At 42.0% G+C, this 13,054-nt stretch overlaps 1 protein-coding gene across 2 annotated transcripts; it reads right to left on the bottom strand.

Annotated features, from left to right (window-relative positions):
• Positions 1-6,906: 6,906 nt before the first annotated feature.
• Positions 6,907-12,852, bottom strand: dnase1l1 (deoxyribonuclease I-like 1). 2 transcript variants are annotated; one of them, XM_041945839.1, is made up of 9 exons: positions 12,709-12,852; positions 10,906-11,081; positions 10,377-10,465; positions 10,104-10,193; positions 9,873-9,985; positions 9,642-9,754; positions 9,387-9,544; positions 8,269-8,365; positions 6,907-8,136 (listed from the first exon to the last, which is right to left on the bottom strand). In XM_041945839.1, the coding sequence occupies exons 2-9, from the start codon at positions 11,053-11,055 to the stop codon at positions 8,008-8,010; spliced, it is 939 nt and encodes a 312-aa protein (XP_041801773.1). In that variant the 5' UTR covers positions 11,056-11,081; positions 12,709-12,852; the 3' UTR covers positions 6,907-8,007. The 2 variants fall into 2 exon arrangements, with proteins under 2 accessions (XP_041801773.1, XP_041801774.1); XM_041945840.1 differs by lacking the exon at positions 12,709-12,852 and adding an exon at positions 12,129-12,245.
• Positions 12,853-13,054: the final 202 nt, after the last annotated feature.

The raw sequence follows: 13,054 nt of genomic DNA, 5'->3' as shown, positions 1-13,054 counted from the left end.
CGTGGTTTCCAGGTTTGGTTGCTTTGCTTTGTCTTGTCTTTTAAGATGAAACATCTTTTCCACCCACGCCGGTGCTCATGTACATGACTGATGTTACTGATTGTTCTCAGAAATGTGTTTTGTGAATATCTTTATTTGATAAATTGTTTAATTTCTGACCTCAAGCCTTTTGTGAGCTCTCCCTCCTTTGTCTGAACCTAAAGTCTGTTCATGACTCTGTTGAGCTGTGAGGACTGATGGAGAGGTAATGGCTCTGCCTGTACTTTATTTTGGAATACAACATTACAGTCAGCATCCCAACTATCACTCTGGACAAAGTTGACTTATGACATTTGCAGAACACCATAAAGCTTTTGCATGGCCATACATTTCCAGTCCTCAAAAACTGGACTGATGCTCAGTCTAACAGCAGGCAAAAAGACTCATTTCTCAATCGAAGCTCCTTCGGAGAAGTGCACTGAATCACCAAAATGACTCCCTGAAGAGGAGTGCAAATATGCAGAGGATGTTTGCAGTGTATGATTGAAACGACACCTTGGTGAGTCACAGGTGTGATGACACCTTTGACACCCCCCCCCCCGCTATTTTTACAGACACACCTGCACGTATAAAATTCTTTGCTTTGTCAAGTCAAACATTTGGAAAGTTAAACATTAGTCTGATGTGTTATTAACACGTGGAAAGACTTTAAAATTTAAATGATAAGTGTGACAATGTTCTTTATTTTTATTGACAACAAGTCTCATTGAGACCAAAACCAATAAAAATCTGTCTTCCTCGTCTGTGCCATAGAGCGCCACTGTCGTTCAAACACTATGAAACACATCGATGGGCCACACTGCTGCACTGGCTGACATGTTGCTTCATTACTCTGAACACTTACAGTACAGTTTATTTTCACTCAAACCCATTTCACTCGTTTTATTGACATACTGTAAACAAGTTATTGAACAAGTATTCCATCTTGTTCAATAACTTGTATATTTTGGTAATGATGGAAGGATACATACTGTGACCTAATGAATCATATATTTTACAGAGAAAGTGCTTTGGCAGTGTGGAGCATGTTATGTTTATCTATATACACGGTCATTAGTTGCTCTGTATCTGCAGAATGTGGACACAGAAGGTGTAAGAAAAATGAAAACTCTATCAACTTCACGACTAAAATAAAGCACGAGTTGGTATGTCACAGCTCATTATATTTAGATATCAATACATCCATTTACATACTCAATGATGAATAAATCCATTTGTCTGAGAATTTACATTAATGTTTCAAAAGTAGTCAGGTCAGATATACAGCTGTAGATTACATGGCAATAATAAAGTGATGATTGAGTACAGGTCAGGAGGAGTGTTTAGTATTTATTTACATATGATTTATGTATTGAAAACCAAAGAGGGGATGCAGTGTGTAGTTTAAACAATGTTCTTACTGCTTTTAGCTCCAGTTCATTGCAGCCTCTTTGGCACACTTTAAAGTGGAAGTATTTTCATTATGTTTCTAACACTGATTCCAGTGCTTTCATCAGTGGGTATACAGTACATTAAACCTATTTTAAAAAAGAGTTTCTCAGCTTATTCTGGCGGCATGGAAAAGAAGGATGAAGGAATTCCCCTGGTTTGAAAACAGAACTTGCTTTAGTGTCACTTTCACTTTTAGTGATCACAGTAAACCTGGAACTGATGGATATTTGGGTCATATTCCTATACTTTGATAAGTTTGATTACACACATATATTCTGCTAATAGTTAGATTATATGCATATGCTTACGTTAATGATAGTTGGATCCTGATATGTTGTGTGACTGAATAATCAACAGAAATTCTACTTCTCCTGGTTAAGTTTTTTCTTTATTATTCATAGAAGTGATTTAGACGAGGAGTGATTCTTTGTGTGCAAAATATATCTAAGGCCAGTGTGACCTAGAGCAGGGGGTTTTGAGATAGAGGCCTGGCATGGGAGACATCTTGGCGCCCCCTCGACTTAAGATAGAACAGGTTGGCGTCAGGGATAAGGGTGTCTCTAGATTTGTCCTTGCAAACAGGTTGCTGGGCTGGTGACGTTGGATTCTCGAAGATGACCAAGCAGAGGAGAGAGAGAGCGCCCGATGGCAACGAGGAGGAGCCGACGACTGTTTCAGCATTTCCTCATGTTCTGTCTATAAAATACTGGGTCAGGGAGAGGTAGTGTGTCAGACTTCATGAACTGACCCAACTCTGTTGTGGATCAGGGAAAGGTTAAGTCGAGACCCAGAGCTCTGTAACCTTGCACATTCTATTGATGTTAAAATTAATGCACATTCTATTGATGTTAGAATAAAACTGATTTTTTGGGGGCTCAACATCTTTTCCTATTGCTTCATTAAAAGAACCCAGAGGACCAGAGAGATTTTTGAGACATGTCCTCGACAATTTGGTGCCGTGACCCGGATCATGTGCCATATGGAATTTGCCAGTGTTTTGTTTCTCTACAGGTAAAATTGGTGTATTCCAATCACTGTTTGTTTCCACTAAGACACCTGCGGCCAGGAGACCTGTAATGGTGTCTGTTATTCCCTCTTCTGCAACTGGTTTGTGTGCATACTGTGCTTGCCAGATGGGTTTAGACACTGGAACAAGATCAAAAGAAATGGGTGTGACAGTAGAGCAAAACCCCACGTCTGTTGGTCCTAACGACCACCAGATGGAGAATAGGCAACACTAGGAAGCTGAGTAGACATCCAATCAGAGGCTTTTAACAGCCTTTTTGTCATGGGGCCAAGTTCCATAGCTTGATGGTCAGAATGTACAGCAAGAGTGATGTGAGGTGACACTTCAATGGACATTTCATAGTATTGACTTACATCATCCTCTAGCACTACAGCCACACCCTCAGGCCCTGACAACCAACAGCTGGATCTCACTCGTGCCACCGTGCCTTCCAATGCCATGAATGCCTCATGATATACACAAACCTCATTGCGATCATAGAACAATGTGACATGGAGGGGATCAGGAGGGGGAGCGTAGGGATGTAACATGTGTAGCCATGGCTTCCAGTCAGTGTATAGTGAATGCACCCCACCTCCTTCCTGTGTTTCTGGCTGCACCAACCCCCAGTAGACATCAGCCCACTGCCCCTCAGCACCCGGAGAGTTGTCTGGAGCCAAAACCATCCGTGAGTGAATGAATCCCGTTGACAGAACAATTAAACGACTGTCCATTAGGAAAAGTCACAATCAGCCCGTCTGGCCCACACAATATGGAAGCACCACTCTTCACTAGCAGGTCTCTGCCCATTAAGTTCACAGGACAACGTGGAGATGACACATATCTGTGCTTAAACACTTGGTCAGCAACAAGCGTGCACAGCGGAGAAGTCAAAGGCAGATGACTTGGCTGTCCAGAGAAACCAGTTAGTTCAACAGTGTCTTTGGTCAAACAGGAGCTTTAATGTAGAATATTTAGCTCCAGAGTCCACCACAAAAGGCAAATCCTCTTCCAACACAGTCAATGACAGGTATGGATCTGCCAAACCCCTGTCTGTGGTTCCCGGGCCCCCTCGTTCCTCATCATAATCATGAATCATGAATCATGAAGAGTGGTTAGTTTGTACAATTGCAATTTGAGCAGCTGCTCAGAGTTCTTAGCAACCTCTGCCTCACAAGTTATTTGTTGTTCATCACTCTGCTGTACATAATGAGCCAGGTGTTTTTCCCATTTCTCAGTGCTGCAGCCTTGTAGGTCAGGATTTGCTCCCATTTGACCCTGTACTGATTTAGGCATGCCATCCAATATTGCTTTTCTGAACAGTATGAATTGCAGTTTATCATTACTGGGGTGTGTTCCCACCGTTTCAGTCCAAAAAAAGGTTTTACATCGCAGTAAAAACTCTGGAATACTCTCCTTGTCCTGTCTACAGAATGTCAAAGAGTGTAATGCTCCTACTGACACAGGATATATGTCACGCATTGCTTGTTCAACTTGTGTGGCATACTGGAGAAATGGTGTACTATTGGACACCGCAGTTGTTCTGGCTGAATCTTCAATTGTTTGTTGCTCAAGAGCAGGGAGTTGGCGGCCAATTAATGCTCTCCAATCTCCCATGGCCAATTTCCAGCCATTAGTTAGTTGACAAAATTTATTCATCCAGGTATGGCCCCCCTCAGTGGGAACAGGCATTTTCTCTGATATGCAGTTCATGTCAGTGAATGAGATTGGTTGATATACAACAGTACCATTACTTTTAGTTAGAAGAGGCAAATTGAATTTTCCTCCTTTTGAACCTAAACTGACATGATGAAAGTCTTCCTGCTCTCTAGTGCGGCCACGTGTGCATAGTGCTGGTGGGGGTGTAAGGGGGAATGCAGCTGCGTTTGTGTCTTCCTCTAACTGTCTCTCAGGGTCATGCCTACACCCACGACTGGCTCTCATATCACAATTTTTATTGGTTATTCTCTTTTTACTCATTATTATTAATTGTTACTTATTATTATCATTATTTGGGTCTTTAGTTTTATTCTTGTACACATAGTTCTTTGTTCCTTAATCTGTTAGCTCTGCAAATAAAAGCACATTACCATTGTTGGCTTTGTATGTCAGTGTGAGAAACTCTTTTCTTGAATATGGAGACACTCTGTGCTGTCATCAGAAACATGATGATGTGATGTTGACTCAGTGTACTTGTGGAAGTTATATAATGCACTGCATTTGCAAAGTTTTGTGACATTTTCTTTGTCCATCCTTATAATGATATATTTTCAATAGCCCAATGGTCTATATATATATATATATATATATATATATATATATATATATATATATATATATATATATATATATATATATATATATATATATATATATATATATTTAGGCCCATGATTCAAATGAGACTTGCTGTAATCCTGTAAGTGAGCCCCAAGTTACTTTCATTTGTGCTGTTTAAACCGTCCAGTTTATCATCTTGTTGCAACTTAATAGTTGAAGTCAGCTTGAATGTAACAGCTCATGAACTGTATTCCCACCACATTAACTACTCTTAGCAGAGAGACAGAAACAGAAACAGTGTTACACAGTAAAAACAGGATGTGAAAAGCCCATGGGGCTCAGGGGTTTTGAGACTCAAAAGCAGAACAAATAAAAACACCAGGAAGTCAAGGGTCTGAAACGAGACGAGAGTTAGGGTTTCACAATGAGACAGGAAGTGCATGACAAGACCTGACACTGTGAACAGACACATCAGCAGACACGATGAGAGATGACAGTGTGACAGTCTGCACTGTGAAGGTGTCCTGTGCTGGTCACACTCACTAAGTGACCAGACTCCAGATCTGCACTGACTATAACTCTAGCAGGCTCTCAATTTACCTGCAGCCTGCCGTCTGTTTAAAAGGCTTTTCTTATTAAGGTTGTTTCACATCTCAATACTTCAAGAAAATAAAGCTCACTAACACTTCACACTTTCCATGCAGGTTCAGATAGTTGTAGTTTTTGTTCCAACTAAATGTCACTAAGGAGGAAGTGGATAATGATGGGACATCAGCATGTGACTCCTTGTGACTCCAAGTTCCTTCTTTCATTGTCATACAACTATAAATGTTCCATGAACAAAGGAACAATACTGACAATTGCAAGCTGCTGTGTTGAACTTTGTTCTCCACATGTAGAAAAATGATGTACATGTATAAAATGTATGTGTTTCTGCATTGTCACGGTTAACTGACCGTGGCCTTTTACTGACTCTGCCAAGCATGTGACGCGTTTCAGACTGTGTGATAAGAATTGTCAGAATTGCCTGTCAGTTTTGCGAAGTGGAATCAGCTCACTTCCCTTAAGTCAGACCAACATCTCAGAGAGTTGGCAAAAAGTTTGGTGCACAACTTGCTGACTTTGTCATATACACAGAAACATACCAGATGTTTGGGAAGATCGACTCAGGAAACGGGACCATCCGAGGGCCACACATGCAGCATTAGTCTTAGGCAGGAAAACACTGTCTGTGATTGCTGCTCTCCTTTGTGTACATGTTGTGAATGTGTCAGAAAATTGTTTTCAATTTCATTATCTTACCTGCCCCATTTACACCAATGAGGGTAGGCTAAATGACAGAAACACCTCCCTGCTCAATGAATGCAGTTCAGCAGCACTGCCAACGACACCCTCCTCCATGATCATACAGCTGAATCAACATCTCTCTGAAGCAGTTCAACAAAAACTGAACATTCCAACCTTAACGAAGGTCAGATTTACTGCAGCATTGTAGAAAACTACATGAAGAAGCTCCATCACCATAAAACTGTTTGTCACCAGGACTGAAAACATCAATTTCTTTTCTTGGTCAGAGTTCAAAGCAGAGTTCAGCAACAGGCAACTTCCAGCCACTTGCCTGCTTAATCAGCAAAGGCAAATTAAGCAGGCAAGAGAAACATGAATGAGAGCTGGAAAAACCCAACCCAAAACTTCAGAAATCTGGACAGAAGCTGATAGATTGAAGCTGCTGCCATTCATGCTACAACAGTGAACCCTCTTTAAAACTCACTTAGATCTTTTCCTCTTGCCATCTGCACACAAAATCAGCATCAAATGTGCCAGTTCAGTGTTTTCATCCATGCCACAGAGCCTGACTGCATGTTAATTGTTTAATTGTACCATGCAGCACACCTGTGTGGAAGCATCTGCATTTGTTCTTTCTCTACTCACTTATTGAGGTTTTTCCATTAACTTGTCACCCATCTGTAGATCATTTAATTAGACCTGACTTGAAATGAACTAACATGTTGATTGTGATTGTAGTACACATGGAATCATAGAGAATAAGAGAGCAAACAAAAAAAACAGAACAACATATTCCATTGCTGTGGTTATTCAGAATTTGCCTTCGTTATCCTCAGAAAAGGTCAGCAGACAGTTAATTAGTGTTTATGACAAGTTTAATATACTGCACATAGCATTCCAAAACCAATCTCAACTACAGTATTTAAAAGGTGCATAGCTTGTATAAATAGTAAGGCATCAATATCTGATCATAGTTCAGTCAGGCAGGACCACTTCAGTTGCAGAGCAGCTTGCAGAGGAGGCAGCGAGGGCAGGCAAGCTGAAGCATCTTAGATAAGGCGCCCTGTCTGAGATTTAGCAATTGGATAAATAGAACTGAATTAGCTGAGCCATCAGCTGATGTGGGCTGCTTTGAGATCAGCTGCTATCAGCTGACGCACTGGGATTGTGGGCTGAGCTTGGCTTCGTGGCTTGCCTGGTCTAACACTATGTTTAATTGGCCTTTTTCTCCTCTATATTATAGCACCATTTTATGGAGAAATTATTTGATGAATTGTTCCATCACATTAGTAATTCATGTACTCCATATAATGATTTCAGTGCCTCAGTTTGGACTGTATTGTTGAATTACTGATTTTTTTCCCTCAGTTTAATGACTTGGGCTCTTGAAATATTTCATTAATTTCCTTAAATCCATCGCATTTATTTATTTGTATTGTTTGCTTTAAAAACAGTGATGATACTGCAGACATCATCCAGTTTATAGAAGCTCAGTGGTGGCAGTTAATAGAAACCTAACAGGCACCTGTTCCTCTCTGCCTTGGATCAATTTGAGGGAATTAATAAAAGGGTAAAACTCCTAAATTGAAGGAACAAATTAGTGACATTAATAATCAGAGGTAGTGATTTATCAATATTTTCACATCTACCAGCATCTGTACTGTTCTCTCTGCAGTGCTATGAAGGAAAGATTCATCACACTGAGGTATTCCATGCAGATACACAGGTAAATAAATTGTTATGCAATATGATGCATTGCATAATGGCAAATGTCAACAGTTCTGTAATTTCCTGAGGTTTTCCGAACCCCGAACCCAACATGGAGATCCATTCCTGTGGAGTGTCATCAATGACATTTAGCAAGTTGGACTCCACATGTTGGGGAATCCTGAAGTTTTCTTCAGTTCTTTCCCAAGATTGTCCTCAGAGTGAGAAAACAAAATCCACGTGTATTTCATTTTAAACTACCATGTTAACATTTGGAAGACAAGATGGCTGAGAATAAACAACGAAAAGAGCTTTGTTTGAGTCTCCTTAGTTCCAGCGCCCTTCAGCAGGACCTCCACTGGGAAATGGTCACTAACCTCCAGCGCCTGAACAGAAACCACACGAGAAACAGTTTACCAACCTCGGCACACATCTACAGAGCAGAGTACTTGCTTTACACGGGACTGTTTTTGTTTTATTTTACTGTTGGTTTTATTTTACTGCTATTTTTCTGTTACCTGGTCCTCCGTGAGTCTGTACTCCATTTGGAAGTTAAATGGTTTGGCTGAAAAAGGCACAGTTGCTCTGGCAAATCTTTCCCCATGAACAACGATCCTGTTGTAACATACAGAATGGACAAAAACACACATTTTATTGATAGTGTCCTTTTTCTCATTTGAAATATGACAGCTTGTCAAAGAGTTAAAGCCTAATCGCACCCGTGTTTAAAACAGCACCATTTCAATGGAGTTGCAGTGATCAATGGTTGTGGCCCAATCTTTCACGTCAAGTTTAACTTTTCACTCCTGACACAATAGAAGAGACCTGGTTTGGAAGCCCGCATGAGACAGGGGGCAAACGGTACAAATGTCCTCTGAATAAACTGTGTGAACTTTATTGTCCTGTTAGCAACTAAGCCTTCAAGCTCAGAGAAAGTTCACTACCCCACTCAGATCCAGGGCCAGGAGTAGTTAATGCTTTTCACACAAAGCCAATTTTTCACTCGCAGGGAAACAGCAAATTAGGCTCAACAACTTCAACACAGAGCGTGTCACTGTGTCACAGTGTACTGCATCACACACTAAAATCAAGTAAGACTTTGCTGCATCATGTATCAAACTTAGTTGTGACTGAGCTGCCAAACACCTCACTGAAAATCACTATGTTGTACAGAACCTGAACCTGGTTTTTATCAGTGATACCATGGTTAGCTCATGGTCATTGAAAGTTGGTGCGACACACTCCCTGCACACAGAGACACACACCATCTGCCACAGTCACAACACACTAGAGCAGCCATGTCCAAACTATTCCATAAAGGGCCGTGTGGCTGCAGGTTTTCGTTCCAACCAAGGAGGAGCACACCAGGCTGGACTCATTTAATCAGCTGATCTCACTTTTCAGCTGATAACTAAGGGATCCCTTGATGTTGATTGGTTGGCTTGGTGTGCTCCTCCTTGGTTGGAACGAAAACCTGCAGCCACACGGCCCTTTATGGAATAGTTTGGACATGCCTGCACTAGAGGGTGCAAACACACCGCCCTCCAGTCAGGTCGCTTAGATGTAATCAATACATTTGTGACTGTCTGGTGCCACCTGCTGGTGGGACCAGGCCTTATGGTGAGTGTGGGTTCACCTGTCGTAGGTGCAGGAGGTGGTGGACCGCACAGTGGTGTCAGTCTTATCTGCAATGAGCCAAAAGAGGTTCTTCTCTGTAATCAGGCGCACATTCTTCCTGTTCTTCTTAGCAAGGTAGCCACAGTCAGCGTTGAAGTCCCCGAGAAGCATCACGTTCTGCTCACGTACACCACACACAACACAAGACTGACGTTAAGACTACAAAATCAGCTGAACTTCAGCTTCAGGTCTAGCTACATTCAGGAAAACTTACATCCGTTTTCCACATCCTCCTGACATGCTGCAAAACGTCATACAGTTCATCGAGCTCCTTAGTGGTGTTTGCTGGACTGGTGTGCTGAGGTATGAGGACAAACTCCTTTATATCTGAAGATACAGATGGGGATTGGGGGGAGGGAGGATGCAGGGAAAGGTGTTAAAATGCCGAAACATCGCCAGGCTTTTCATCATCTTGGATGGGCACTCTGAGTGTTAGAAAACTCACCTGTCTTGGGGGCTTTGAAACGGACAACAAAAGGCTCTCTGGAGAAGGCATCAACATCTCCTTTTTGATCATCTGGGTACTGATAGTGGCCAGTGAGCGTCACTGTGTCTGTCCTGCACACATTCAGACAAACACATTACAGCCCGTACTTAAGATGTACGTCGAGCGTCGATGTACGTTGGTGCGTCGAGCTGCAAAGAGGCCCGAGAGCAGACACGCAGTTCAGCTCACCTGTAAACAAATACATACTGCTCCTGGTATGAGTCAGACCTGCCCAGTCTCTCACTGGCCACCACGTCATACACGTGTTTCGTGTCATACCTGAGTATTGAAGAAAGAACAGACAGAAGAGTGGAAATTGTTAATACTGCTCTTTGAGCCAGCCGTGTCTCTCTGTGTTGGGGGGGTGGTCATGACTGACAGCTGTGTTGTGCTGTACCGATGGGTCTGTGTTGCTGCGTGGTCTTTCTGTGTTTGTGTGTGCGTGGCTTTGAAAGTGATCACCTGTTAAGGCGGTCCAGCAGCACCAGTACAGCTCTTTCTTTACTGTCCCTCACTTCCTGCAGCAAACACACATCACAGCGAGCGATGATCTGGGACAGACATCACAGCAATGAATGAGTGATATACATAGCAACAGTGAATGTTGTATTTTGGGGATGAGGATGCGAGCTATGTTACTACTAGTGGCCATGGATGTATGTAATATTCCTGTACGCTCTAATAATCCTGTAGGTGGCCAGTAATTACACTTACAGTGTAATATGTTTCAAAGTCCCTCTTAACCACAAGCTAGTTACCCACTTATCCCCTAAACTCTTGTCCTCTTACTTTGGACACCCTTATTTGTCCTGATACAGATATCCAGAGAGTGTTTTAGTATGAAGTATTATTAATAGGCTGCATATACGACATAATTACACAGTCATTTGAGGGCTATAATCTAAAATAGAACAAATAAAAACATTTGCTCACTGACATTTCGGCTGACAAATCAAAGTGTCTAAGCTAAATCCACATGTCTTTGTCTTACCCTGGTCAGTGTATGCATGACATTGCTCTTCTTCGACTTGGATTCCCCAAAGTGATGCAGGTTGAAGGCACAGATCCTAAAATCTGAAGCCCCTTGAATCTCAAACATTCCCATGAGGAAGGAGAGTAGCAGGAGGGAAGAGGACCTCATGGCGCAGAGCTGCAAGCGAGGGTGACCTTGTGTGTGAAGACAAAAACACACCGGGGCAATCAGATTTGATTAAACATCGATAAACAACAAACATTAAACATTAATTACACATATTGTAGAAATCTGGACAAGAGTGAATGTTCCATCAGACAGGCCACATGAGGCATCTAGAATGACCCCCCCCCCCCGGTCCCAAAGTTTAATCAGGTCATCCAAGTGAAGGTTTGTGAAAATGTGAAGAAATTGGACTTTAAAATGCTTTCTTTAACAGTGAGGTCCTGGTGGTGCTATAGCTTCAGCTTAGCACAGAACGGTCAGAACGGCCTCGTTCATATTTCCACTTCCCCTTTGGCAAGTGTCACAGCTTGTAAAGGCTTTTTGTAGCCAGCTAATAGTCTTTCAGTGCTTGTTTGAGGGATTTTGGTTCATTATTCCTGCAAAAGGTTTCTACTGCTGTGAAATTCTTGGGCCGTCTTGCATGCACTGCTCTGCTGAGGTCACAGCAGATGATGATGATGATGATGATGATGTTTCGGTTGGGGGTTGTGAAGGACATGGCATAACCTTCAGGTCCTGTTGAAGAAGCCATCCTCTTAATCTTCATCTTTTTTGTAATTACTTTTGAGGCCCTGAGATGAGGAGGCTCTGGTTACAGTGTTCTGTTAAATGCAGCTGGCTGCCTTGTTTATTTTGCACTTAAGAGGTACCAACACCACAGTGCAGAAATACTCTGTGACAAGTAAAAGTCCTGCATTCAAAATTTGACTGAAGTAAAAGTACAAAAGTTTTAGCATCAAAATATACTTACAGTACAAAGAGTAAAAGTACTCATTATGCAGAATGGCCCATTTCAGAATAATGTTTATTATATAATTGAATTAGAATTATCGATGTATGAATGCAAACTGTACCTTGCTTTAATGTTGCAGCTGGTGAAGGTGGAGCTATATATATATATATACTGTATATTATTTTATATTACACCATTCTTTCTGTCTTCATTATGTTTTGTGTTACTGATCTGACTCTGCAAAGTGGCCTAGAAGTAGCAGAAAACGGAAATACTCAGGTAACTCCAAAGTGCACTTAAGTACAACACCAGATTGGTTGTTTCCCACCACTGTTGGAAATGTATTGGACATTATGGGAGCTGGACCCCTCCCTCCAAAATGAAACAGAAAAACTGATGAATGCTGTTTCTCTGCTGTGTTGAACAGAAGTGTAGTCCACGACACGGAGTATTAGTAGAATTAATATTGAAAATGGCTGCAGACTATAGTCCCTGTTACTGTCTGTCCCGCTTGAATCCATCCAAACGGACTGACAGCGCGGGTTTGTTGGACACTCAGAGCTACATGAGCCAGGTGATCGTGGACCGACGCTGATCCGGAACATTGCACAAACGCGCTTCTGGACGGAGATCGCTTTCGTTTTTAACAAGAAGCTCATTAGAGAGTGATAGTGCGAGTAGATTCAGGGTGAGGGGACAGTTACACTTCTCTCTCTGCGTGTATCGAGTCTCCGTTCACACACACACACACACAGACAAACAAACATCTCAGGTTACACGGCAGGCTCCGGTAAAGATTAGTTTTCCTTGACTTCCTCTTTGACAGAATAAAGGTAGATCAAAGTGCAGCAGAAGCAGCTTACCAGCTCTTGAGTTGTTGAGACTTGTTGCGCTGGTCTGTGTCTGTGTTTCCTGGAGGAGGGATTTCACCCAGCAGATCTGCAGACTGCAGCTGACGCTGTGCCGCCAGGACACTTTCTGTCGATGAACATATGTCTGAACATGTGCGCTGTGTCGCTTCAATTCAAGGTGTTGGCTTGTCAGTTATAGAGATGGGATTCATGGCTCTTTGAGGGGAGCCGGGTTTTGGTGAGCCGTTCCTCTCAAAGAGCTTTTCAAAAAACTGGCTCATTTGGCTCATTTTTATGTTTATTAAGTTTTAAAGAAGCCAGTCTGGCCTTAACTCGTTTTATCTTGGAAATAACCACT

This window comes from Chelmon rostratus, chromosome 10 (genome assembly GCF_017976325.1).
Source record: "Chelmon rostratus isolate fCheRos1 chromosome 10, fCheRos1.pri, whole genome shotgun sequence".
Lineage (NCBI taxonomy): Eukaryota > Metazoa > Chordata > Actinopteri > Chaetodontiformes > Chaetodontidae > Chelmon > Chelmon rostratus.
Note: the sequence above shows the minus strand (reverse complement) of the source record. Positions and strands in the feature narration are given on the sequence as shown.

Bases quoted from the DNA above. Each gene is read 5' to 3' on its own strand.
- dnase1l1 (XM_041945839.1), bottom strand. From the start codon at position 11,055: ATGAGGTCCTCTTCCCTCCTGCTACTCTCCTTCCTCATGGGAATGTTT. The intron at 10,194-10,376 runs GTGATCACTTTC...TTCAATACTCAG, and splicing joins CTGCTGGACCGCCTTAACAG to GTATGACACGAAACACGTGT. The intron at 8,137-8,268 runs GTAACAGAAAAA...GTTTCTGTTCAG, and splicing joins ACAGACTCACGGAGGACCAG to GCGCTGGAGGTTAGTGACCA.